General features: G+C 45.7%; 1 protein-coding gene across 4 annotated transcripts in view; it reads left to right on the top strand.

Moving 5' to 3' along the window:
• Window positions 1-7,536, top strand: part of GMEB1 (glucocorticoid modulatory element binding protein 1) — a 37,677-nt gene extending 30,141 nt beyond the window's left edge. For all 4 annotated transcript variants that reach the window (XM_055140259.1, XM_055140260.1, XM_055140257.1 and 1 more), the window contains exons 9-10: window positions 2,471-2,593; window positions 4,483-7,536. In XM_055140259.1, coding sequence (XP_054996234.1) covers window positions 2,471-2,593; window positions 4,483-5,183 — 824 coding nt within the window. In that variant the 3' untranslated portion in view covers window positions 5,184-7,536. The remainder of the gene's footprint in view (window positions 1-2,470; window positions 2,594-4,482) is intronic.
• The last annotated feature ends 16,737 nt before the right edge of the window (window positions 7,537-24,273 follow it).

Here is a 24,273-nt window from a genome sequence, read left to right as displayed (position 1 = left end):
GAACACCACCGGCTGTAGCCCAAAACACCCTCCCCCTCGCCCAATTTTTTGTTTCATTTTTGGTTCATACCAAGAGATGCTCAGGGGATTACTCCTGGCTCTGCAATGCAAGCACCCTATCCACTGTACTATCTCTCCAGCCCTTATTCCTCCCCCCAAAAAATTTTTTTTAAAAAGAATTCTAGAAGCCCTGATGTAGTTACAGTGGAGTAGTGTATGGGGAAAATGGTAGGTGTTAAGGTTGGAGAGATCAGGGGAGACACTTTGGATAAACTTTCATCAGTCCTGTGGGTTTTGTTTTACTATGATGGTAAACCATCAGACACTTTCTCCATCTTTCCCCCTTATTACTATTTTTGCAATGACTGGGGGTTCACATACACTTTACTGTGGTGTTCTCTAAAGGTCATGCTTCTTTTTTATTTGAATACCCAGCAGTGCTCAGGGCTTAGTCCTGGCTCTGCACTTAAGAATCACTCCTGGTGGGGCTCAGGAAACTACATGACGTGCTCGGGGTGGAACTCAGGTTGGCTGTGTGAAGACCAGTGCCTTTCCCACTGTACTGACAACCCATTTTCCTGACCCCCCCCTCCACGTCACACTCCTCTATTGTTCTCCTTTGACATGTGCTCTCCAGGAGTTACACTCTATTTATTTATTTATTTATTTATTTATTTATTTATTTATTTATATTTTTTTTTTGCTTTTTGGGTCACACCTGGCAATGCACAGGGGTTACTCCTGGCTCTGCACTCAGGAATCACCTCTGGCAGTGCTCAGGGGACCATATGGAATGCTGAGAATCGAACCCGGGTCGGCCGCTTGCAAGGCAAATGCCTTACCCGCTGTGCTACCACTCCAGCCCCCTATTTATTTTTGTTTTTTTAACTGCCCCCACACCCCCATCAATGTTCAGCAGTTACTCCTGACTCTGTACTCAAGAATTACTTCTGGCGGTACTCAGAAGATCATTTGGGGTGCTGGGGATTGAACCCTGGTACACACTCTTTAGTTACAGTGCTCACATACATTCTAGTTGCCCTGCTTGCTAGAGGTCACAGTTTCTGGTCATGTTTTTCACACATCTTTTAGTTACAGTGCTCACTGGGAGTCACGCCATTTATTTGTGATGCTTGCACTCACCTGGCAGCAGTGTGGGTGGAAATCACTTGCATGCTGGTATCACAGAGAATGCAGCTGTTCTCTCGAACAGCATAGATTCCAGGATCATGCTTTACACATGTGGCAGCACTGGGAATAAAACCTGAGATCTTACATTCACAAGACAGACACTCTCACCCGCCGAGCTCTCTCTCCAGGCCCTAGTTGTCATAGCGATGCGCAGGGGTCACTCCTGGCTCTGCACTCAAAAATCCTGCCTGGCAATGTTGGGGTACTGTATGGGATCTCAGGCATTGAACCCATGTTGGCCGTGTGAAAGATCCTACTTGCTGTACTATCCACTCTGGGCCCTGCCATAGTGTTTTGAATAGGGAAATAAAGTGATATTATTTCACGCAGCACATAAGGCTAGGAATGCGGTTCAGTGATAATGCACTGGCTTTGCATGTGAGGCCTTAGTTAAATCCCTAGCACCACATACATACAAAATAATTAAAAAAACATTTTTTTTAAAGTGCTCTCACAGTGAGGGCATTTGCTTTGCATGCAGCCGACCCGGGTTCGATTCCCAGCATCCCATATGGTACCCTGAGCACCGCCAGGGGTAATTCCTGAGTGCAGAGCCAGGAGTAACCCCTGTGCATCACCGGGTGTGACACAAAAAGCAAAAGCAAAAAACAAAAGTGCTCGGGGCTGGAGCAATAGCATGGCGGGTAGGGCGTTTGCCTTGCACGCAGCCAACCTGGGTTCGATTCCCAGCATCCCATATGGTCCCCTGAGCACCGCCAGGAGTAATTTCTGATTGCAAAGCCAGGAAGTATCCCCTGTGCATTGCTGGGTGTGACCCAAAAAGCAAAAAAAAAAAAAAAAAAAAAGTGCTCTCACAGTGAGGTCTTTTATTTTTTATTTCTTTTGTTCAGCTTTATTGCATCATACCCAGCAATCTCAGGGGTTACCCTTGGCTCTGCACTCAGGAATTACTCCTTGCAATACTTGGGGGAACATACGGGATGGCAGATATTGAATCCAGGTCGGCCACGTGCAAGGCTAACACCCTTTCCGCTGTATTATTGTTCCAGCCCCCACAAAATAATAAAGTTAAGCAGCATGTAGAGAAAAGAAAACATATGGCACAAAAACCAGTTGGGGGGTGCGCTTGTGGGGATCATTCTGGACAACAGATAATAGTACCATGAGTTAGAGTGGACAGTAGTAGGTAAACCTGTGCAGTGAAAATAATCCTGTCATTTCTGGGTGGTTTCGTGTTTACAAGTAGCACACAGGGAATATAGGAACTAGTGGAACATTTTTGCTTTGACTCAAGAGACATGCATTTTGTTTTAAACAGATGCCGCTGTTCTCAATAATGTAGCACATACATTCGGCCTAATGGACACAGTCAAGAAGGTTTTGGACAACAGGAGGAACCAAGTAGAACAGGGAGAAGAGCAATTTCTCTATACTCTGACAGGTGTGTATAGCTTCTCTCTTTAAGTGACACTAAACAAAAATCCTTGAGACTTGCCCCTTCTTTGTTTTTGTTTTCACTTGTGACTGACTTCCCTTTTTTTCTCCCCTCCTCCCCTCCCTTCCTTTTCAATTTTGTCTTTCCTTCCCCTTATCTTTTTGGTGAGTCCATACCCATAATTCCCCGAAGAACTACTCATGGTGGTGTTCAAGGGCTATGCTGGGCTGGAACCCAAGGCTCTCTCACATGCAAACCCTGGCTTCTAGCCCTTTGAACTGTTTTTCTGGATCCCCTGCCCCTTCACTCCCCTTCTTTGCAGTGCTACTCAGGCCCAGAGGTGCTTAGGGACACCAGGATTACATTAGCAGTACTGGTGTTTGTGGTGTGGGGACATGCATACTGGAAATTGAACTCAGGGCTTCACACATGCTGGGTATGTGCTCTATTATTTATTTGTTTTGTTTGTTTTGGATCATACCAGCAGAGCTGAAGGTTTACACCTGGCAGACAGGTAATGCCTCTTTACCCACTGTACTCTCTCTGGCCCAGTACTTTGTAATCTTGAGCATAGAGCTAGGAGTAGGTCCTGAGCACAGCTGGGTATGGCCCCAAAACAAAACAAAATCAAACGTTATGTGGAAGGTTGGGGACCAGAGAGATGGTATAGGGGATGAGGGACTTACCTTGCATGTTGATTAGCTATTTAGCAACCAGAAGTTCTAATGTAGAACCAGGTTCACCAGTGGTCGCCACTGTTGACCTGGATACCTGGGAGAGGGATAGCGGAGGGTATATTATGATAGCGAAGCCTCTGTGTGGACCAGGAGATAGTTCACTGGGCTGGAACTTCATGTGCAAGAGACCTGGGTTCGATGTCCAGCACATTTACAGTTGAACTTTAGTACTTTGACAGCCTGAAAAAGAATCTGGTTTGTTGTCCTGCCTATTACACAGAAATATAATTATTGGGACTGGGAAGATAGCTCAGTGGATTAGAGCACATATTTTACATGCAGAAGGCCTGTCTTCCATCTCCAGCACCGTGTGGTCCCCTGAGCACTCTCAGGTGTAGCTCAAAAGCCAGAGGGGGGAAATGTAATTATTGGAAGAATTCTCTTGGGAGTGTGGCTACTCCTGGCAATAGTGAGGGACAGTGTGGTACTGGTCATTGAATCCAGGTTGGATATGTCTTCCAAGGCATGTGTGTGCCCTAACCCTGTACGATCTCTCTGGCCCCAACTTTTTATTTTGTGAGGAGCACCTAGCAGTGCACAGTGCTTATTCCTGGCTCTGTGATTAGGGATCGCTCCTGGCAATACCCAGGGACCACATGTGGTGCTGGGGACTTAACCAGGGTTAAAGTGGGTCCCCACTTTACAATTTTTAAAATAAACAGGGTGCTAGAGTAATAGTATAGTGGGTAGGGAACTTTCTTTTATGCAACCAACCCAGGCTTAATCCCTGGCACCTTATATAGTCCCCCAAACCCTGCCACGAATGATCCCTGAGCATAGAATAAGGAGGAAGTCCTGAGTACTGCCGGGTGTGACCCCAACATAAAACAAAATATAGTAAATTTAATAAAGTGGGCCAGAGAGACCATATAGGAGTTCAGGCATTTAGCTTGCATAAGGCAACAATTTGATCTCCAGCACCGTATCTGATTCCCCAAGTACCACCAACAGTGATCCCTGAGCACTGCTGGGCTGCGTGTAGCCCCAAACCCTTACCCAACCCCCCAACAAAAAATCCAAAAAGAATCTGAAAAGAGTTGCCAGAATCTATATAGTGGCAAAACCTGGAGGTCAGGACCTTCAAGTCTCTTTACAACCAGTTTATAGATCCTCAAAGTATACTTTCCTCCACCAAAATCATTTTTAAATTTTCCACAGACTTGGAGCGCCAGTTGGAGGAACAGAAGAAGCAAGCTCAGGATCACAGGCTGAAATCCCAGACAGTTCAAAATGTGGTACTGATGCCCATGAGCACTCCCAAGCCTCCGAAAAGGCCCCGGCTCCAGCGGCCAGCCTCTACCACCGTCCTGAGCCCTTCTCCTCCTGTCCAGCAACCTCAGTTCACCGTCATCTCCCCCATCACCATTACCCCAGTGGGTCAGTCGTTTTCCATGGGCAATATTCCAGTGGCCACCCTCAGCCAGGGCTCCAGTCCTGTGACTGTGCACACACTGCCTTCTGGCCCTCAGCTCTTCCGCTATGCCACAGTGGTCTCCTCTGCCAAGAGCAGCTCACCAGACACAGTGACCATCCACCCGTCGTCTAGCTTGGCACTGCTGAGCTCCACTGCCATGCAGGATGGGAGTACCCTGGGCAACATGACCACCATGGTGAGCCCTGTGGAATTGGTGGCCATGGAGTCCGGCCTGACCTCAGCAATCCAGGCAGTCGAAAGCACCTCAGAGGACGGGCAGACCATCATCGAAATCGACCCAGCCCCAGACCCAGAGGCTGAGGACACTGATCGCAAAGCTGTCATCCTGGAGACCGAGCTGAGGACTGAGGAGAAAGTCGTGGCAGAGATGGAAGAGCACCAGCACCAAGTCCACAATGTGGAGATTGTGGTCTTAGAGGACTAACTGGGAATTTGGGGGCCAGGAGATATATTTTGGTTTGGGATTTTAATTATTTGTTTGTTTTTGTCATTGTCCCACTCATTTCCACTTAGGATCCTTTTTTTTTAAAAAAAAGAAACAAACAAAAAACAGCAACATAATTTTGTTGTAACTGAAAATGTTGGGTCCCTCCACCTTGTCACTGAAAAATGGACAAAAACAAGCTGCCCTTCTGAAGTTAGGTCACTCAATGTCCTAATCCTTTTATACCAAGAATGTTATTTCTTTTAGGTGAGCCACCATGATGACCAGAAATCCTGTCGAGGAAGCCCTTTCCAACCTAGTCTATCTGTGCACTCATACGGTTTTGTTCTTATAAAGGTGTGTTGACCAAACTGTGGAACACAGATCTGACACTGGACGGCAACTCACTCAGATGTGGATGCTGGGGGATACTTTATTTTGTATCCTGTAGAGGGTCCCCAGAAGCCAGTGCAAAACTCTGAGATTAAAAGAAGTTGAATTCTGCTTGGAGGGAATTCTGCTTGGCAGCTTAGGAAGGGGCAGTCAGTGCATTGGCCAAAATGGGGCAAAGAAATTATCTTAATTTCTAGAATGCAACTGATGCCTCTTTGTCTCTGAGGGTTACCACCATGGATGCCACTTTGAAGAAAGGGCTGAGTGGAAGTGCACATCTCCACAGAGCAAGTGGCATCAGAAATGGGAAAACTTGTGACTTTACAGAGATAGAAATCTGGCAGTCACAGCTATGCAGTGGGATTTCAAGGCGGTAGCCCCCTGGCTTCCCCGCTTTCTCAAGCACTTATCTTTCTAAACTTAAGTCCATTCATTTGCAAACTGTGTGATGTGTTGTGAATTGTTGTTCTTGGACTATGGCTGTTGTGGGGTCGGGGCACCAAGCCATCTTGTTGCATGACTCCAGAGAAGGGGAGCTCCTTATCCAGACCACCTGCCCCTTATGAGGGACCCTCTTTTGGCTTGAGAACCAAAAGCAGCCACTCATTTGGTGCTTCCGTTTGTTGTTCCCTCCATCCCACAACTGTTCGTGGCATCTGTCTCCAGGATCCACACTCTTCAGCTTTTTGACTGATCTGGAGGACAGTGATGGGTGCTTGCCTGCCTTCATCCCCTTTTAGATTTATTTATACCCCAGATGGTTCTGTGAGATATTGAGCTCATAATGAAGCCTTAGGCTTGGCAGGAAAGACTTCACACCCCCAGCCTATCCTCAGGCATCCAGTAGCTGTCTCCTCCTGAGTGAGCTGGACTCCTGGGAAAGACACGTTGTCGGCAACATTCTGTTACAGGAGCTGTACCAGGAATGCCAATCATACTGTCTGGGGTGGGGCAGTACTTTGTGTTCTTTCTTTCTTTTTAAAATATTGTTTGTATATTTAGAGCTGGGCCATTTTTCTGTGCTGTGATTCCCTCTCTTTAAACCATCTTCAATGTTTGGGGCAAGAGTAGACCCTGGTTTTAATTTCTTTGACTGCATTGTTTACTGCACTAGAAAAAAAAATATAGGAAAACTGCAGACAATTAAAAGAAAAATAGGTCAAAAAAAAGAAAGCACACACTTAAGGAGTTGGAGGGTTTTGTTTTTGTTTTTCTTTCTCTCCCTCTCCCTCTTTCTTTTTTTTAATTAAAAGCCAAACTTGGACCTGTAGTTTCCTTCTTTCCCCCCACCCGCCCAAGAGAAGCTACCCACCTGAAGCCATGTTTCTTCCAACCAGTGTTGGAATTGCTATTTTAAAGTGAGTGAGTGAAACTGTATCCTGCCATCTTGCAAAAGGTTGTATATAGCTGGAGCTCTCCCACTTAGGAGTTGAATCTGAAAAGCCTTAAGGGTGAACCCCATACACTTGTGGTTTTATGAGCCCCATACAATTGTGGTTTTAAGCTTTAAAGTCTGGGGTTCTGTTTTTCATTTCAAAATATTTAACAGATGTAGCAATCAGCTTTGGACAAACCTTTGGTTCATTATATATCTTTAATGAGGGAAGTGGCTTTTAGTTCTTGCTACTTTAGGTTTTATTTCTTTGGCACATTAACAAAAACTAAATTTTTGTCTAAGCCTGAAACTCTTACTTGGACCTAGAAAGGCATGTGTCATTCCTGTTTCGGTTTTTAGGGACACTTCTCTCTTTCTCAAAGATGAAAGGCCCAATTCAGGGCAGAAGAGGAGCCATAGGGAACACCCACCTGCCAGCTCAGGGTCCTGCCTCTCTGTCAGAGCTGTTGGCCGTGTTATACATGCTTCCAAAATCAAGAGATCTCCTAAGGTCTGAGCTTGTTAACTTTCACTATCTGAATATTCTGACTGGTGAAATACATGAGCTTTGTTGTTTTCCTGGTCTGCCATTAGCCTGTCATTATTGCTAGATACCATATCCCTCATTGAGTTGGGTTTTCCACCTGGTCTGGATCAGGGTTTATGAACCTTTTCCTCACCATGGCCCCCTTCCAATTTTGTTACCCCTGTCCTATTGGTTGGCTCCTAGTGTTGTGCCATGTCCCCCACCCACCCATTGAAGTGGTTTTCATCTTTGACCCCCCTTGGAACATCCTGGGGCCCCACAATGGGGTCATGTGGCCCCTGATTGAGAAATAATGGTCCAGATCATTTCAGACCAAGTAAGATATATACAAGTTACCGGTATGTACATCAAGAGTTACAATGCATCATTCATCGGGCTGACTTGGCAGAGGCCATCTCTCAGTTTATCATTAAATAAAAATTTATAGGCACCATCTATGTGCCAGGCTTTTTGAGCTAGGCACTTGCAGAACTGAGATGAAGAAACAATCCCTAAACTTAAGGAATTCATACTCCAGAGGTTGTCAAGAATGATGGGCTAGAGTGATAGTACAGTGGGTAGGGCCCTGGCCTTGCACACAGCTGAACCGGGTTTGATCCCTGGCATCCCATATGGTCCCCAAGACTGCCAGAAGTGATTTCTGAGTGCAGAACCAGGAGTAAACACTGAACACTACTGGGTGTGCCCTGCCCCTCACCAAAAAAAAAAAAAAAAAGTACACTGAAATATATAGTCCCCCAAGCCCCACCAGGAGTAAATCCTGAGCACCACTGAGTGTGACCAAAAAACAAAAAAAGGAAACAATTAATTTGAGAATAAGTCCATAGGTTTCAACAGACCTTCTCTAGTGAAATAGTGAAACCATACTGGGAAAATACTATGACAGGAGAAGCTATGGCTGGGAATAAAATACCAAGCCCCTAATCCAGATCAGGGTATATGCTTAAACTGATTTAGGAGAGGTCATTTTTGGCTTGTGTGTGTGTGTGTGTTTCATTTTTGAGTAGTTGGATTTTACTGATACAAGAGAGAGAAAAATCCTTAGTCACATGCTGTTTCTGTCTCCGAGCGAGGCAGCGTCAGCAGTGTGAGCAGTCTCCCCCGAGATTAGCCCGCTGGAGAAATGTGTCAGCCTCTCCAGATTTCCAGCAGCTGAATCCAGGACTGGAGTTTAGCTGGTTGAAGTTTAGCCTCAAAGCTTATTGCCATGTGGTTTCCACAAAGGCATCAAAAGACTGTGTCACTATTTCTCCATAGTTATATCCCTGCCTGTTTTAGCCCCTGCCTTATTTCTTGCTTTTTTCAGTTTCCAGATTTTCTCTTGCTCACCCCAAAACAAAACAAAGCAACTCCCATCGTTCTCATTCTAAATTTTATTTATATATTTTGGTTTTAGGGTACAAGCCTGGCTGTGCTTAGGTCATACTCCTGGCCTGTGTTCAGGAATCACTGCTTGCAGGGCTCAGAGAACCAAATATGATGCCACTTAAATTGTTGGTTAAGTGCAATACTACTTACTATTCCAGCTCCTGCTTATTCTAAATTTTAAAATAGACTATTCCCCTAGCTGGGAAGACAGTTCAAAGGTTTGAAGCAAATTGCATTGTGTATCATAGCCCTGACTTTGATGTCTGGCATGGCATGATCCTCTATGCACCTGTGAGAGTGAGCACTGAGTTGGGAGTAATCCCTGAGCACTGCCAGGTATGCCCCACAAAGAAAACAACACCAGCCCTCCTGAGCATTACAGATTCTAGCGCTGGAGGCGTCTGAGGACCACTAGGTGGTCCTGGTGATCTCCAGCATATGTCACAGACTGAATATTGAACCATGTGTTTGGCCAGCTACCCTTGGGAGTGACCCAGTGCAATCCCCACCCCTACCAAATGGACCACAGACAATATATAACATTCATAGTCATTTGGGGGCTGTAGAAATAGTACAGTGGATAGGGCACTTGCTGTGCATGTGACTGGCTGGGTTCAATCCCTAGCACCCCATATGGTCCTCAAGAGTTCTTCGAGGAGTGATCCCTGAGCACAGAGCCAGGAATAAGTCCGGAGAACTGCCATGTATGGTCCAAAAAACAAAAAGAAACTACCAAAAGCTGACTCCTAGTCATTTCATGTGAGTGTGTCGGTTTTTTGTTTTTTTTTTTAAGGTAGGGCTATTTGAGTCACACTCAGTGGTAGTCAGGGCTTACATCTGGCTCTATGCTCAGGATTCACTTCTAGCATTGCCTGGGGGACCATATACAGGGTAGCACTGTAGCCCTGTCATCCCATTGTTCATCGATTTGCATGAGCGGGCACCAGTAACGTCTCCATTGTGAGATTTGTTACTCTTTTTGGCATACTGAATATGCCACGGGTAGCTTGCCAGGCTCTGCCGTGGGGGCGGGATACTCTGGGTAGCTTGCCGGGGCTCTTCGAGAGGGATGGAGGAATCAAACCCAGGTCGGCCGCGTGCAAGGCAAATGCCCTACCTGCTATATAGGGTACTAGGGATTAAACCCAGGTTAACTGTGCAAGTCAAGCACCCTTACTCTATTGTACTATCACTCGGGCCTCAAGAAAAGGTTGAATTCTAAAAATAGGCCTGGGACTAGAAAGGGCTGAGCAATTGCGTTGCATGCATGAGGTCTGGTACATTCCCTACTATCACATGCTCTGCCAGTACCACAGGAAATGACCACTGAGCACTGCCATATGTGGCCTCAAGATGAAAGTAAAATAGGGGTTGTCAAGCCCCTAAAACAATTTTCATAGAACACAAATTACATTATACTTTTTTCATGTCAGAAACTGGTGAGTTTTGGGGCCAGTGTGATAGTACAGCAGGTAGGGTGCTTGCCTTGCATGTGGCTGACCTGGGTTTTATCCCCGGCATCCCATATGGTCCCCTGAGCACTGCTAGGAGTAGTTCCTGGGTGCAGAGCCAGAAGTAACCACCAGCTATAGCTCATAGAAAAAGAAGGAAGGCAGGCAGGAAGGAAGGCAGGCAAGTAGAGAGGTGACTTTGAGAGTCAACTCTGCTCAAAACGCCACCTCCCCTCACCGCAACACAAAGCCATTGTCTAGTTTTCACTTCCCAAAAGTCTTCCTAACTCAATCCCCTGAACCGAAGCACTTATCAGTTCCCCAGAAAACACAGCTTCTAGTACCTAGCTGGAGAGGCTGGAGAGATAGTACAGTGAGTAGAGCGTTTGCCTTGTATGCGGCCAACCCGGGTTCGATCCCAGGATTCCATGTGGTCCCCTGAGCACTACTAGGAGTAATTTCTGAGTGCAGAGCTAGGAGTAAGCCCTGTGTGACCCCAAAAGCCAAAAGTAAGTAAGTAAGTAAGTAAGTAAGTAAATAAATAAATAAATAAATAAAACCTAGCTGGATAAATTGCTTTTTTTTTTTTTTTTTGCTTTACAGGTCACACCCAGTGTTGCACAGGGGTCACTCCTTGCTCTGCACTCAGGAATTACTCCTGGCGGTGCTCAGGGGACCATATGGGATGCTGGGAATTGTGCTATCACTCTAGTCCCTGGATAAATTACTTTAGCCCAGTATAATTCTTATCTCTTCACAACTACCTGAAACTTACATCTTCTTTTGTTTGTTTTGGTTTACACTTGGAGGTACTTGGGGGCCGATTCCGGCTTATTAGAAGGGGATTGCTCCAGTTGGTGCTTGGGGGATCACAGTTTTGATAATGGAACTTAGGTTTTCTGAATGCAAACTATGCATTCTGGCCTTTTGAGTCAGATGGAGCCTGGGTCCCCGCCTGCTGTACTAGCCTTCTACACCTACCACCCAATACTGTCTCTTTGGCGTCTGTTTTATTTCTAATTTAATTCCTTTTTGCTGTTTTTGTTGCAGTGCTTGGACTGGACTGAGGGTTGCAAGCCTTTTGTTATGCTTTCTGGGAATCACATACCTTTGGTTGTGGTGCCAGGGATCGCCAACAGTAGTGCCACCGGGATTTTTTACAGCATGTGAGGCAATGCTGGGGTTAAACTCTTGGCCTCAGGCCTGCGAGGAAGGGGCTTTACCAATGAACCAACTTTGAGTCTTGTGTTTCTTAACCTATGTCCATATGATTCACCTGTGCGCCTCCAGGTTATTCCAAGGGGGCTGCAAGTGAAATTAACATTGAGAGAAGTAGTAGAGTGGGTATGGCATTTGTCTTGCACTTGGTCAACGCAGGTTTGATTCCCTGGCACCCCATATGGTCCCCCAGCCTGGCCAGGACTAATTCCTGAGTACAGAGCCAGTAGTCCAGAGCCAAAATTAAAAAAGGTGTGGAGGGAGTACAGGGGGTAAGGCACTTACCTTGCATGTGGCTAATCTGAGCCTATCCCCAGCAATGTACATATTGGTTCTCTGAGCTCTGTCAGGGGTCACTCCTAAGCACAGAGCCACAAATAGGCCCTGAGCACTGCCAGATGTGGTCCAAACCCCCTCACCTCACACACAAAAATAGCACTGCACTGGAGCACTGTCATCCCGTTGTTCATCGATTTGCTCGAGCGGGCACCAGTAACATCTCCGTTGTGAGACTTGTTGTTGCTGTTTTTGGCATATTGAATACAAAAATAAATGAATAATTTTTATTCGCAGTAATCAGCGGCCATTCGCAAGGCTAAAGGCCAATTTGTAGGATGGCAGTACAGTGCTAGGGGGGGCATACCAGAGAAACAAGCTCAGAAGGGGACCACATTGGGAAAGATCTAGAAATGTTGCTCTATCCTCTTTATGTATTTTTAGTGCTTTTTCAAAAAAAATTATCTTTTAATGAATCACCATGAGATATAGTTACAAAGCTTTCATATTGAGTTTCAGTCACACAATTATTGAATACCCCTCCCTCCATCAGTGTACGATCTCTACCACCAATGTCCCCAGTATCCCCCACCTCCACTCCATCCCAACCCCCCCTTGTCTCTGTGGCAGACAATTTCCTTCTTACTCTCTCTCTACTTTGGGCATTGTGGTTTGCAATACAGATACTGAGAGGTCATCATGTTTGGTCCTTAGTCTACTTTCAGCTCACATTTTGGAGCTTTTTGGTTTTGCTTTTGTTTTGGACCACACCCAGCGGTACTTGGGGGCTACTTCTATCTCTGTGCCTGAGAGTCACTTCTGGCAGTGCTCAGAGAACCTTATGTAGTGCCAGGAATTAAACCAAATTTTGCCATGAACAATGCAAGTGCTTCATCCCTGCACTATCTTTCCAGTTATTATTATTATTATTATTATTTTTGCTTTTGGGGTCACACCTGGCGATGCTCAGGGGTTACCCCTGGCTCTGCACTCAGGAATCACTCCTGATCAGGGGACCATATGGGATGCTGGGAATCGAACCCGGGTTGGCTGCGTGCAAGGCAAATGCCCTACCCTCTGTGCTATTGCTCCAGCCCCTAGCTTTGTATAGTCTTGAGCCAAGAGTATCCCCTGAGCACTACCTGATATGGCCCAAACAAACAAATGCCATTTTGTTTGCTTTTTTTTTTTTCATTTTATTTTAAAATCCAGGGAAAGCGTCCTCAAGTGTAACTCAGGGTGCCAGGGCTTCACTCCCTGCTTTTCTCTGCTAACTTGCCTGGAAGCTGAATGTGAGGGTCCAAAGACAAGGTGCTTCTGAGGCCCTGTGGTGCCAGGAGTGGTGCTCAGATGCCTCTAGGACTACACACAGTGATCCTGGGGGTGGCGGGGTATGTGGTGCTGGGTTTTGATCAACAGGAGATCTCCCTGGCACCGAGTTTTTTTTTTAATGTTTTATGGTTTTCTCTAAACAAATCATACATTATGGAATGCACAGGAAACCGACAGTGATTTAGGCAGAAGACTTAGTTTGGCACTTGTGTTTGTTTTATTTTGGGTTTTGTTTGGTTTGGTTGTTTATTGTTTTTATTTTTCAGAGTCATATCTGCCAGGACTTAGGGACTATTCCTAGCTGGATGCTCAGGGGTCACTTCTGGCTGTGCTCTGGGAGCCATATTCAGAGCCAAGGATTGAATCTAGGCCTCTAGCTTGCAAATTACGTGCCTGTTGAGCCATCTTTCTGACCCTCTTGTACTTTATTTGTTTTGTCTTGGGGGGTGCCACGCCTGTATTCAGGGATCACTACTGGGGGTCTCAGAGACCATAAGCAGTCTATGACCTGGTTAGAACCCAGGTTAGCAGCATGCAAGATAACCAAGCCACTTCCTTACCAGCTGTATCCTTTCTTTCGCTACCCGTTTTTAAAATTTTGTTTCAACTCATCATTTTTATTTTGTTTTGGTTTTGGAGCCACACCTGGGGTTGTTCAGTGCCCCAGTGGTGCTATTGAGACCATATGGTACCAAGGATTGAACCTGGGACTCTCATATGCAAAGTATGCAGTTCAGCACTTTGAGCCAACTCCCCAGCCTTTTAACTTTCTATTGCAGTTTAAGTGCTTACAGGAAAGTATGCATATCATAAGCACAATTCAAAACATTTAACAAATTGAATTAACTCATAAAGTCAGTCTCACAATCAAGAAAGACATTACTAAGAATCATACAGGGCTTAAAGTGCCTGCTTTGCAACTATGTGGTCACAAGTTCAAATCCCAGGGTCTCACATGCATTAAGTATTATCTAAAGCTCTATTGTTCGGGTCTGGCTGCTCTGCTTATCTGCCATCTCCAGCACCACAAACATTTCTGCTTGCACAATAGTGAAGTTGGTGCAACCACCACAAAAAAAAAAAAAAAAGGGTGTAACCTCCAGAGGTTGAGCATTACAATTAAAAAAAAAAAATGCTCCGGTTGCCTCAGAGGGAGTGCAAAGAGCTGGAACCCATGCCTGATGGTGCAGGGATCCAGGTTTGATCTTGGCAATAAAAAGGCTCCCAGGCACCACTAGGTATAGCCCTGGTAGCCCCTGGCACCACTGAGGAAGTTAAAAACTAAAAAAAAAATAATAAGAAACATAAACAAAATAACCCACAACTGGAATAGTGTGCAAGTAATGCAATTTGATGTGTGACTCCTAGTAAGTACCACACATTTTTTAATTAAATTAATTTTTTTTTTTTTTGCTTTTTGGGTCACACCCAACAGTGCACAGGGGTTACTCCTGGCTCTGCACTCAGGAATTATTCCTGGCGGTGCTGGGGGACCATATGGGATGCTGGGAATGGAACCTGGGTCGGCCGTGTGCAAGGCAAACGCCCTACCCGCTGTGCTATTGCTCCAGCCCCTAAATTTAATTTTTTATGGGGGACAGGTTACACTCGGTGATGCTCAGGGGTTACTCCTGTCTCTGCACTTAGGAATCACTTCTGGGAGTGGTTGGAGGGATCACTTAGGAATCAACTGGGTCAGTTGCATGCAAGGCAAGCACCCTGCCCACTGTGCTATCTCTCTGGCCCCTCCTCATGTTTTTTTAGACAACTCTTAGTCTTTACAACAGTCGTAATGAAGAGAAGGAGGAGCAGGGAGGAAATTAAAATTAATAAAATTTTAAAAGGGAATCACCAACAATCTCCCAGATGGCTAACTGTGATTTGGCTCTCTAACACCAGAACTTGCTTTTGCCTTTTAAATGGGAAGGGTAACACTTACCGGTGTCAGTTAAATACTTGGATCCGTTCCAGAATAGAAATAATATTTAAAAAATACCTCTGAACATGCTTGTCCAAGTCTTTTGGTTAACACATACATGTGTATTTGCCTACCCAGAGTTTCAAATATCTGAACAAATCACATGAAAAACTTAAAGCTCAGGGACCACACATTGGCAAAGCAACTACTCTACCACTCACACACATACCTGGCTCCGAACTCCAAATAGTTCTTCTTAATTTGGGAACCACAGTCAGCTGTGGTGAGGGTTTACTCCTGGCTTTGTGCTCAGGGATTACTCAAACTCGGGTTTGCTGCACGCAAGGCAAGAGCCTTATCTGCTATACATTCTCTGTCCACTATGTTTTTTGTTTGTTGTGTTTTGGGGTAACGTGGTGATGGTCAGGGGTTATTCCTGGCTCTACACTCAGGAATCACTCATGGCAGTGTTTGGGACACCACAGGAGATATCAGGAATTGAACCCAGGTCAGCTGCACGCAAGGCAAGCAGGGTACCCACTATACTCTTGCCCCAGCTCCTACAGTTATCTCTCTCTCTCTCTCTCTCTCTCTCTCTCTCTCTCTCTCTCTCTCTCTCTCTCTCTCTCTCTCTCTCTCTCTCTCCTCCTCTCTCTCTCTTCTCTCACCAAAAGATTTGGGGCTAGAACAATAGTACAGTGAGGGTAGGGCTCTTGCCCTGCACACAGTCGACCTGGGTTTAATCTCCATCACTCCTTATTGTCCCCCAAGCATCACCAGGAATGATCCCTGAGCACATAAACAGAACTAAAAATAAATCCTGAGCATTTCTGTGTGTTTCCCCCGAATAGCAACAACAACAGCAGCAGCAACAATAAATGGAACATTTAACAACACAATCCACATTTCCTCATAGCCACATTTGGCTAGACCTGAGAGTTGGTTTAGATAAATATGGCTTCTTCATGGACCCTGCCATAATGCATATCTATTTATTTTAGCAGCTAATTTAATTTTTAATTCAATAATACTTAGGAGAGTCTTCCCCCAAATAACTAACTCTAAAGCTTATTTCCTTATTTCCTCCATGTCTGCTCACATGCTACCCTATCAGGGAGACTTCCCTGTCCTCCCACCCTATAGAAATGTCAGCTTTCGGGGGCTGGAACGATAGCACAGTGGGTAGGGTGTTTGCCTTGCTTGCGGCCGACCCGGGTTCAATTCCCATCCCAGCATCCCATGTGGTCCCCTGAGCACCGCCAGGAGTAATTCCTGAGTGCAGAGCCAGGAGTAACCCCTGTGCATCGCCAGGTGTGACCCAAAAAGCAAAAAAAAAAAAAAAAAAAAAGAAATGTCAGCTTTCTCCTGCATTATGCTTCCTATCTTCCTTATCTCACTTTTTCTCCATTTTATCTCTGTCCATTTATTTTCTCTTCCACAGTCCTATAAATCCATGAGGGCAGTTAGCTCTTCTTATTTGTGTTACTACTGCTTCTACGGTTCCTAGAATAATGCCTAGTGTCTAGTAGAAAGTTGATTTGCATGTGTGTATATGTGTGTGTGTGTGTGTGTGTGTGTGTGTGTGTGGTGGAGAAAATGGGGGGAGCAACCACACTTTTTGATGCTTGGAGACCTCTCCACTTCGATTTTCAGGGATCACCCCTTTTGGTGTTTCCATACAAAAGATTCATTCCAGCTTTTTGAGCTATCTCACTGGCCCTAAAAACTTATTTATTTGGGGCTGGAGTGATAGCACAGCAGGTAGGCCATTTGCCCTGCACTCGGCTGACCTGGGTTCAATTCCCAGCATCCCATATGGTCTCCTGAGCACCGCCAGGAGTAATTCCTGAGTGCAGAGCCAGGAGTAACCCCTGTGTATCGCCAGATGTGACCCAAAAAGCAAAAAGAACAAAAACAAAAACCTAAAAACTTATTTATTTACTTATTTACCACACCTGGCAGTGCTCAGGGCTTATTCCTGGCTCTTTGCTCAGGGATCACTCCTGGCAGAGCTCAGGGGACCAGAAAGGGTGCTGGGGATTGAACCCAGGTTGGCTGCATGCAAGACAAGTACCCTACCCCCTGTACTATCATTCCAGCCCTGAAACCTTATATTTAATGCATGAATATTAATAGTTACTGAAGAGCTGCTATGCACCAAGTATTGTTATCAGTACTTTTTACATGTGAACACAGTTGATCTCCGCAAAATCCTATATTGTGGGTGGACAGCATTATTTGCTCCGTTTAACTTTTCTTTTGTTTTGTTTTGTTTTGGGGCCATATCCAGCTGTGCTCAGGCCTTACTCCTGGATCTGTGCAGAGTTTACTCCTGGTGGGTTTGGGGGACCATATGGGGTGCCAGGGATTGAACTCAGGTTAGCCGCGTGCAAGGCAAATGCCCTACCTGCTGTACTATCACTCCTGTCCTTGTTCCATTTTATCATGAGGAAATGAACCCAGCATATTGTACTCCCACCGGTAGACATATTTGATATATTGTGCAGCAACCAAATTTTTTTTCCTTTGGGTCACACCTAGTGATGCTCAGGGATTACTCCTGGGTTTGCACTCAGGAATCACTCCTGGCGGTGCTCAGAGGACCATATGGGATGCTGGGAATCGAACCCGGGTTGGCCACGTGCAAGGCAAACGCCCTACCTGCTATGCTATCACTCCAGCCCTGCAACCAAAATTTTAAAAGGCCTTTGAATGTGCTAGAGAAGCATCCCACCAAAGATGCCCTGGTGGGTATCGTGCGTACCTCAGAGAAATACTGGGTGTAACACCAACCAAACAAATATGGGCTGGAGGGTAGGGAGCTTGCTTTACATGTTATTGACCTGGGTTCAATCCCTAGCACCTCATATGGTACCCCAAGCCCCACTAGCAATAATCCCTGAGCACAAAGCTAAAAGTAAGCCCTGAGCATAGCCAGGTATAGTCTTCCCCCACCACAAGAATATGTATCTATTTTTCAGAGGTGAGAGCAATAACATAGCTGGGAGGATGCTTGCATTACATGTGGCTTATCTGGGTTCAATCCTCAGCACCACATACGGTCCTTCAAGCCCTCCAGGAGTAACCCTGAGCACAAAGCCAGAAGTAAGCCCTGAGCACTGGCTGTGGGGGGGGGGGCGGAATCCTAAAAAATAAATTTTCAGGGGATGGGGAAAAATTATTCTTTAACTGGGACCAGAGATAAAGTACAGCGGGTAAGTTGCTTGCCTTACAAGTGATTCCTGAGTGCAGTCAGGAGTTAGCCCTGAGCAAAGATGCATGTGGCCCTAAAAACAAAAACAAAACTATTTTTCAACAAGTTTTTTTTCTTTTATTTGGTCACACCCAGTGATGCACAGGGGTCACTCCTGGCTCTGCACTCAGGAATTACTCCTGGCGGTACTCAGGGGACCATATGGGATGCTGGGAATCGAATCCAGGTTGGCCGCGTGCAAGGCATATGCCCTACCTGCTGTGCTATCGCTCCAGTCCCTCAACAAGTTATTTTCTAGAGTTTTGGGGTCACACCTGCTGGTGCTCAAGGCCTACCCCGGGGCTGTGTTCACATTGGCATCTGGTGCTGCTCAGGCAGTGTCAGAGATCACACAGGGTCTGTTTGAACTGATGACCTGTTTAGCTCCTCTCAAGCTGTTTTTTCATTACCATTCACTTCTGGGATATTCAAGTTTTTGGTTGTATGTATGGCCTAGAATGGTATGCAGTTAATTTGAGATTTCAGGGATTTAGGGCAGTGGTAGCTGATTAGATTTTGCTCTCAGATGGGCTGCAGTTCCTTTCTTCATCTTTCAGAGTACTCAGAACTGGTAGTACCAAAGTCTACTTACCTGATGGAAAGTTTATTTCTGGGGGCAGGATAACACCCAGTGCTTTTGACAGGCTATTCCCAGTTTAGTACTTGGGTTGTTCTTGCTGGTGCTCAAGAGACAGAGTTGCTGGGCATAGAATCCAGACCACTCATGTGTGAGCCTGCTCTTCTGTTTCTCTTGCTTCTGTACCTTTGACATTTTGTTGTTGTTGTTGTTGTCGTTGATTTGTTGTTATTGTTTTGGCCATACCTAGTGGTGCACACTGGCTCGACTCTTCACACGCTACCTCTCCAAATGCAAGGTAGCGTGTTTTCCCAGTGGAAAACCAGTAGGACCGTTCTGTTGTACAAGAGAGACATCCACAACATCGGCAACTATCGCCCAATCTGCCTGTTATCCGTCATCTACAAGTTATTCACTCGAGTCATCCTGAATAGAATAGGCAGAACACTAGATGAAGGACAACCATGCGAGCAAGCCGGGTTCCAAAAAGGATTCAGCATGATCGACCACACAGTGACCAAACTCATTGAAGTTTCGCAAGAGTTCAAGATGCCGCTCTGTCTAATGTTCATCGATTTAAAGAAGGCCTTTGATTCTGTTGAGACTGAAGTGGTTATCGAAGCCCTAGCCAAATAGGGTGTTCAAACTCAGTACATCAAGATCCTCCGCAAGTTGTGTTATGGATTCACCACCAGGATCTCACCATTCTACAAGGAAGTGATCATTGACGTAAAGAGAGGGGTTCGGCAAGGTGATACCATTTCGCCAAAACTCTTCAGTGCCACCCTCGAGAACATCATGCGATGACTGTAATGGGAAGGAATGGGAGTGAAGGTAGACAGTCAGCAACTACACCACCTCCGCTTCACTGATGACATCATTCTCATAAGGACAAACACTAGCCAAGCGGCAGAAATGCTGGCCGACTTCCACCGCAAGTGTGGAAAGGTAGGATGGCAGCTGAATCTCAGCAAAACGATGTTCATGAAAAAACAAACTAGTTTCTGATGTTCCATTTGCTCTCAATGGAATGAACATCTCCGAATGCAGCAGCTATGTGTACCTGGGTCGAGAACTCAACATGAGGAACGACTTGGTACCAGAACTGCACAGGAGGAAGAGAGCAGCATGGAATGCCTTCAGGAGCGTCAAAGAAATGGTTAAGAAGACAAAGAACCTCCGGCTCTGGGCACATCTTTTCGACTCCACCATTCTTCCTGCACTAACATACGGCTCAGAGACCTGGGACGTATGAAAACAGGATGAGAACGCCATTCAGGTATCCCAAAGAGGAATCGAAACAGCCATGCTAGGAGTATCACGCTCCACTCAAGTGGGAGAAGGAATCTGGAGTTCCGACCTCTGTCGATGGTCAAGAATAAGGGATGCTGTCTCATTTGCCAAGGTGTCAAAAATCAGATGGGGGGGCTGGAGCGATAGCACAGCGGGTAGGGCATTTGCCTTGCATGCAGCCGACCCGGGTTCGAATCCCAGCATCCCATATGGTCCCCTGAGCACCGCCAGGAGTAATTCCTGAGTGTAGAACCAGGAGTAACCCCTGTGCATCGCCGGGTGTGACCCCAAAAAGAAAGCAAAAAAAAAATCAGATGGGCTGGACATGTAATGCGATTCAGAGATGACCGCTGGACTAGAGCTGTTACCAACTGGATTCCATGGGACGTCAAGAGACCGCATGGCCGCCCACCAACGAGATGGTCAGACTTCTTTGTCAAAACCCTGAATGAATGATTTGAGGTTCTTCCTGTTCCTGAAGCGAGCAGATATCATTGGGCTACACTAGCACGCAACAGGGACAAATGGAGATGTTACTAGCACCCGCTCGAGTAAATCGAAGATCAACAGGATGAAAAATGATACAAGTGAATGGTGCTCAAGGTTTACGCCTGGCTCTGTGCTCAGGTATCATTTGTAGTAGGGCTGGAGGACTGAGCCTAGGTCAGCTGGATGAAAAGCAAATGCCTTACTGCTATACTATTTCTTCAGCTCCAGTTATTTAATTTTTGGGGGCCACATCTGCTAGTGCTCTGGGGTTCAATCGGTTGCTTGTGGCTAGGGATGGTGGGGAGTGAGGGAGGTAGCCTTGAAGAAAGAGTGCCTCCACCTCTCTGCTGGACCCACCTCAGCTACTAGTCTCGGGGAAATGTCTGACATGGGTCAGGACTGGTAAAGTGGGCTATGAGCATCCACACAGCACAGAGACTTAGATCTCACCAGTGTCAGACACAGCTTGACAAGGCAGCCATCATGCAGTGTCTGGAGTCCACTTGCTCTGCATGGCGTGGGAGCTGATCCCTGCCACCTGATTATTTGAGAAGCTGTGGACTCAGGCTGGAACAAGGGATTGTTCTTTGCAGGAATAGAAAGTCAGTCCTAACCTTGACACAGGAATTCTGTGTCCACTGCTTTCCCTCAGAAAAAAAATCTCTGGAGGAGGTGAAATGGTGAAGCAAGAGAGTTTGATTGTAACTTACTTAGAAAGATGTGAGAGAAGGAGGCCAGAGAGATAATACAGAGAGTAAGGTGCTGGCCTTGCCCTTGCCCCAAGGGACCCAGCCCCGGCAGCCAAAAACCCTCACAACACAACTGCTGCCACGCTCAAGGCCTCTCCCCAGGCGCTCAGGCTGAGCCTTACATATGAGTAAACATTTTCCTGGACCACGCGACTGCTTTTGAAGCCACACAACACATCATAAAACACTCCCTACCCTTTCTCCATAATTACCACACCACATTTGATGGGGTTCAGATGGCAGGCAACAAATCATAGAGGGAAATATATATATGCATATATACATATTTTCAGATATATATGCCAAAGCTCACAACATGTTAGTGATGTCCTATAGGATGTCTTAATGGCTCCTGCCAAAATAGAACAATCTTCACACTGTTTGCTACATGAAAACTCTTTTGTAAGCATGTTCAGCAGTTCTTCATAACAGACAATACAAAATATACTATTTTGGTTGTGTTTTGGGACAGGGATTGGGGCTTGGGATGGAGGCATCCCGAATTTGGTAGTAGGAAGGTGTAATGGTGGTGGGATTGGTGTTTGAATATTAAAGGTAATCAAACATTGTGAACTAACATAAAATTTTTTAAAAAAGTAATGTGGAGTTCATGCCCAATTCAATCATCTTAATCAGTGGCTGAATAAATAGCAGTGCTACTTATATACATTAAAAAGGTGCTGGCCTTGCATGTGGGAGACCCAGATTCAATCCCCAGCATTCCATATGGTCTCCCAAATATGGTCAGGATTCCTGAGCGAAGAGCCAGGAATAAACCCTGAGTATCACTGGGTGTGGCAGCACCAGAATAATAGTACAGAGAAAAAGAGAAAGAGAAAGAGAGAGGGAGAGAGAGAGGGAGAGGGAAAGGGATAGAGAGAGAGAGAGAGAGAGAGACAGAGAGAGAGACAGAGACAGAGAAAGAGAGAGAACACCACAGACTTCTCCAGAGTAGAAATAGGCAAGCAAGCAAAGAAACACAAACAAGTGAGATAAGAGCTGTTTAAGGAAGAACTCAGGCTTGAAAAGCAAGCCCAGAATAGCTTTGGGAGGAGCTTTTGCACAATTCTTCAGAATTTTTTTTCTGGAGTTTGCATACATAAAAGTTCATCTGGGTATTGCCAGAGAAAAGTTTTGCATGGTTGATGATCTTCTCATAATCTCTTGCATAGTTGTTGGTCTCTTTATAACTTTATAATCTTATAGATTCTTTTGTAGCTTCTCCTTTTCTAAGGGGTCCACTCTTCACTGGGTGGGTCCTTGGATGATGCTGGGGTGATGCCTCAGTTTCTCCTCTCCAAAGAGCTCAGGATTTGTATTTCAAGGGGATGTGTTCTCCATACCTTGAGGGATATTTTAGGACTAGGAAATCTTTTCTTTTTTTTTGGGAGGATACACTGGGGATGTTCAGGGGTTTCTCCTGGTTCTGCACTCGTGGTGGTGCTTTGGGGACCATATAGGAGGCTTGGGATTGAACGAGGGTCAGTTGCAGGCAAAGCAAACACCATACAATCTCTCTGGTAGAAAATATCTTCTTGGGCCGGAGTGATAGCACAGAGGGTAGGGCGTTTGCCTTGCAAGCGGCCGACCAGGGTTCGATCCCCGGCATCCCATATGGTCCTCCAAGCACCGCCAGGAGTAATTCCTGAGTGCAAAGCCAGGAGTAACCCCTGAGCATCGCTGGGTGTGACCCAAAAAGCAAAAAAAAAAAAAAAATCTTCTTAAATTTTATTATTTTCCAAAACCCAGGCCTCCCTATCTATATGCCTACCACAGATCCCAGGGCTCCAACATGCAGCATGTATGTTCTAGTCCTTAGAGTCATCTTTCTGGTCCAAATAAATGGTTTTTGTTTGTTTGGGGTTTGGAGGCCATACCCAGTGGTGCGAGGGGCCATGCCTAGCTGCGCTGGGGCACTGTATGCAGTACTGGGAACCAGGTTCCTAAGTGCCTTGACTTTTGTACTATCTCTACAGCCCCTAAATAAATGGTTTATTTGGGAAATATGAAAGGAGAGATATCTCATGAAGGAGAGTATACTATAGAGGCAGGAAATTATATACCACATGCTGGAATAAAGGCAACTCCAAAATGTACTGTGCCCCATGGTAAATTTTAGAAATCTGTAAAGTCTGCTCCCTTTTACTACTATTTTTCTTTTTCTTTTTTTGGGTCACACCCAGCAATGCACAGGGGTCATTCCTGGCTCTGCACTCAGGAATTACCTCTGGCAGTGCTCAGGGGGCCATATGGGATGCTGGGCCCCAGGGTTGGCCCACATGCAAGGCAAACGCCCTACCCACTGTGCTATCACTCCAGCCCCTACTTTTTTTTTTCTTTTTCCATCCTCCCTTCATATATGTCCACAAAGGTCTGTATTCCACCTTTCAGAGTCTAAAATGGCAAAACTACTAAAAAGAGAAGAAATAAACCACCAACAACAAAGAATGAAACTGGCAAATCAGGGACCAGGGAGGTTTGAAAGGGCTGGAGCAAATGTTTTGCCTGCAGTAGCCCTGGGAGTAGCTTTGAGCACTGTTGGGTGTGGCCCAAAACAAACAAACAAACAAATGGGATAACTAGAATGGATTGCAGACGTTATTTTGATCTAACTTCCTTATTGGTCTCGGAAAAATAGACCTCCGGGAGAAAATCATGTTCCTGTCTTCTATGTCTCTGGCTTTTTCTCTTCTGAGAAAATTTCATGAACTCCTTTGGCATTAGCAAATATCCTAATATTAAAGACTCTTAAGGGGCTGGAGCAATAGCACAGCGGGTAGGGCGTTTGACTTGCACACAGCCGACCTGGGTTCGGTTCCCAGCATCCCATATGGTCCCCTCAGCATCCCAT

This window comes from Sorex araneus, chromosome 5, assembly GCF_027595985.1.
Source record: "Sorex araneus isolate mSorAra2 chromosome 5, mSorAra2.pri, whole genome shotgun sequence".
NCBI classification, from domain to species: domain Eukaryota; kingdom Metazoa; phylum Chordata; class Mammalia; order Eulipotyphla; family Soricidae; genus Sorex; species Sorex araneus.
The sequence above is the reverse complement of the archived record's forward strand: the minus strand, read 5'-3'. Positions and strand labels throughout refer to the sequence as shown.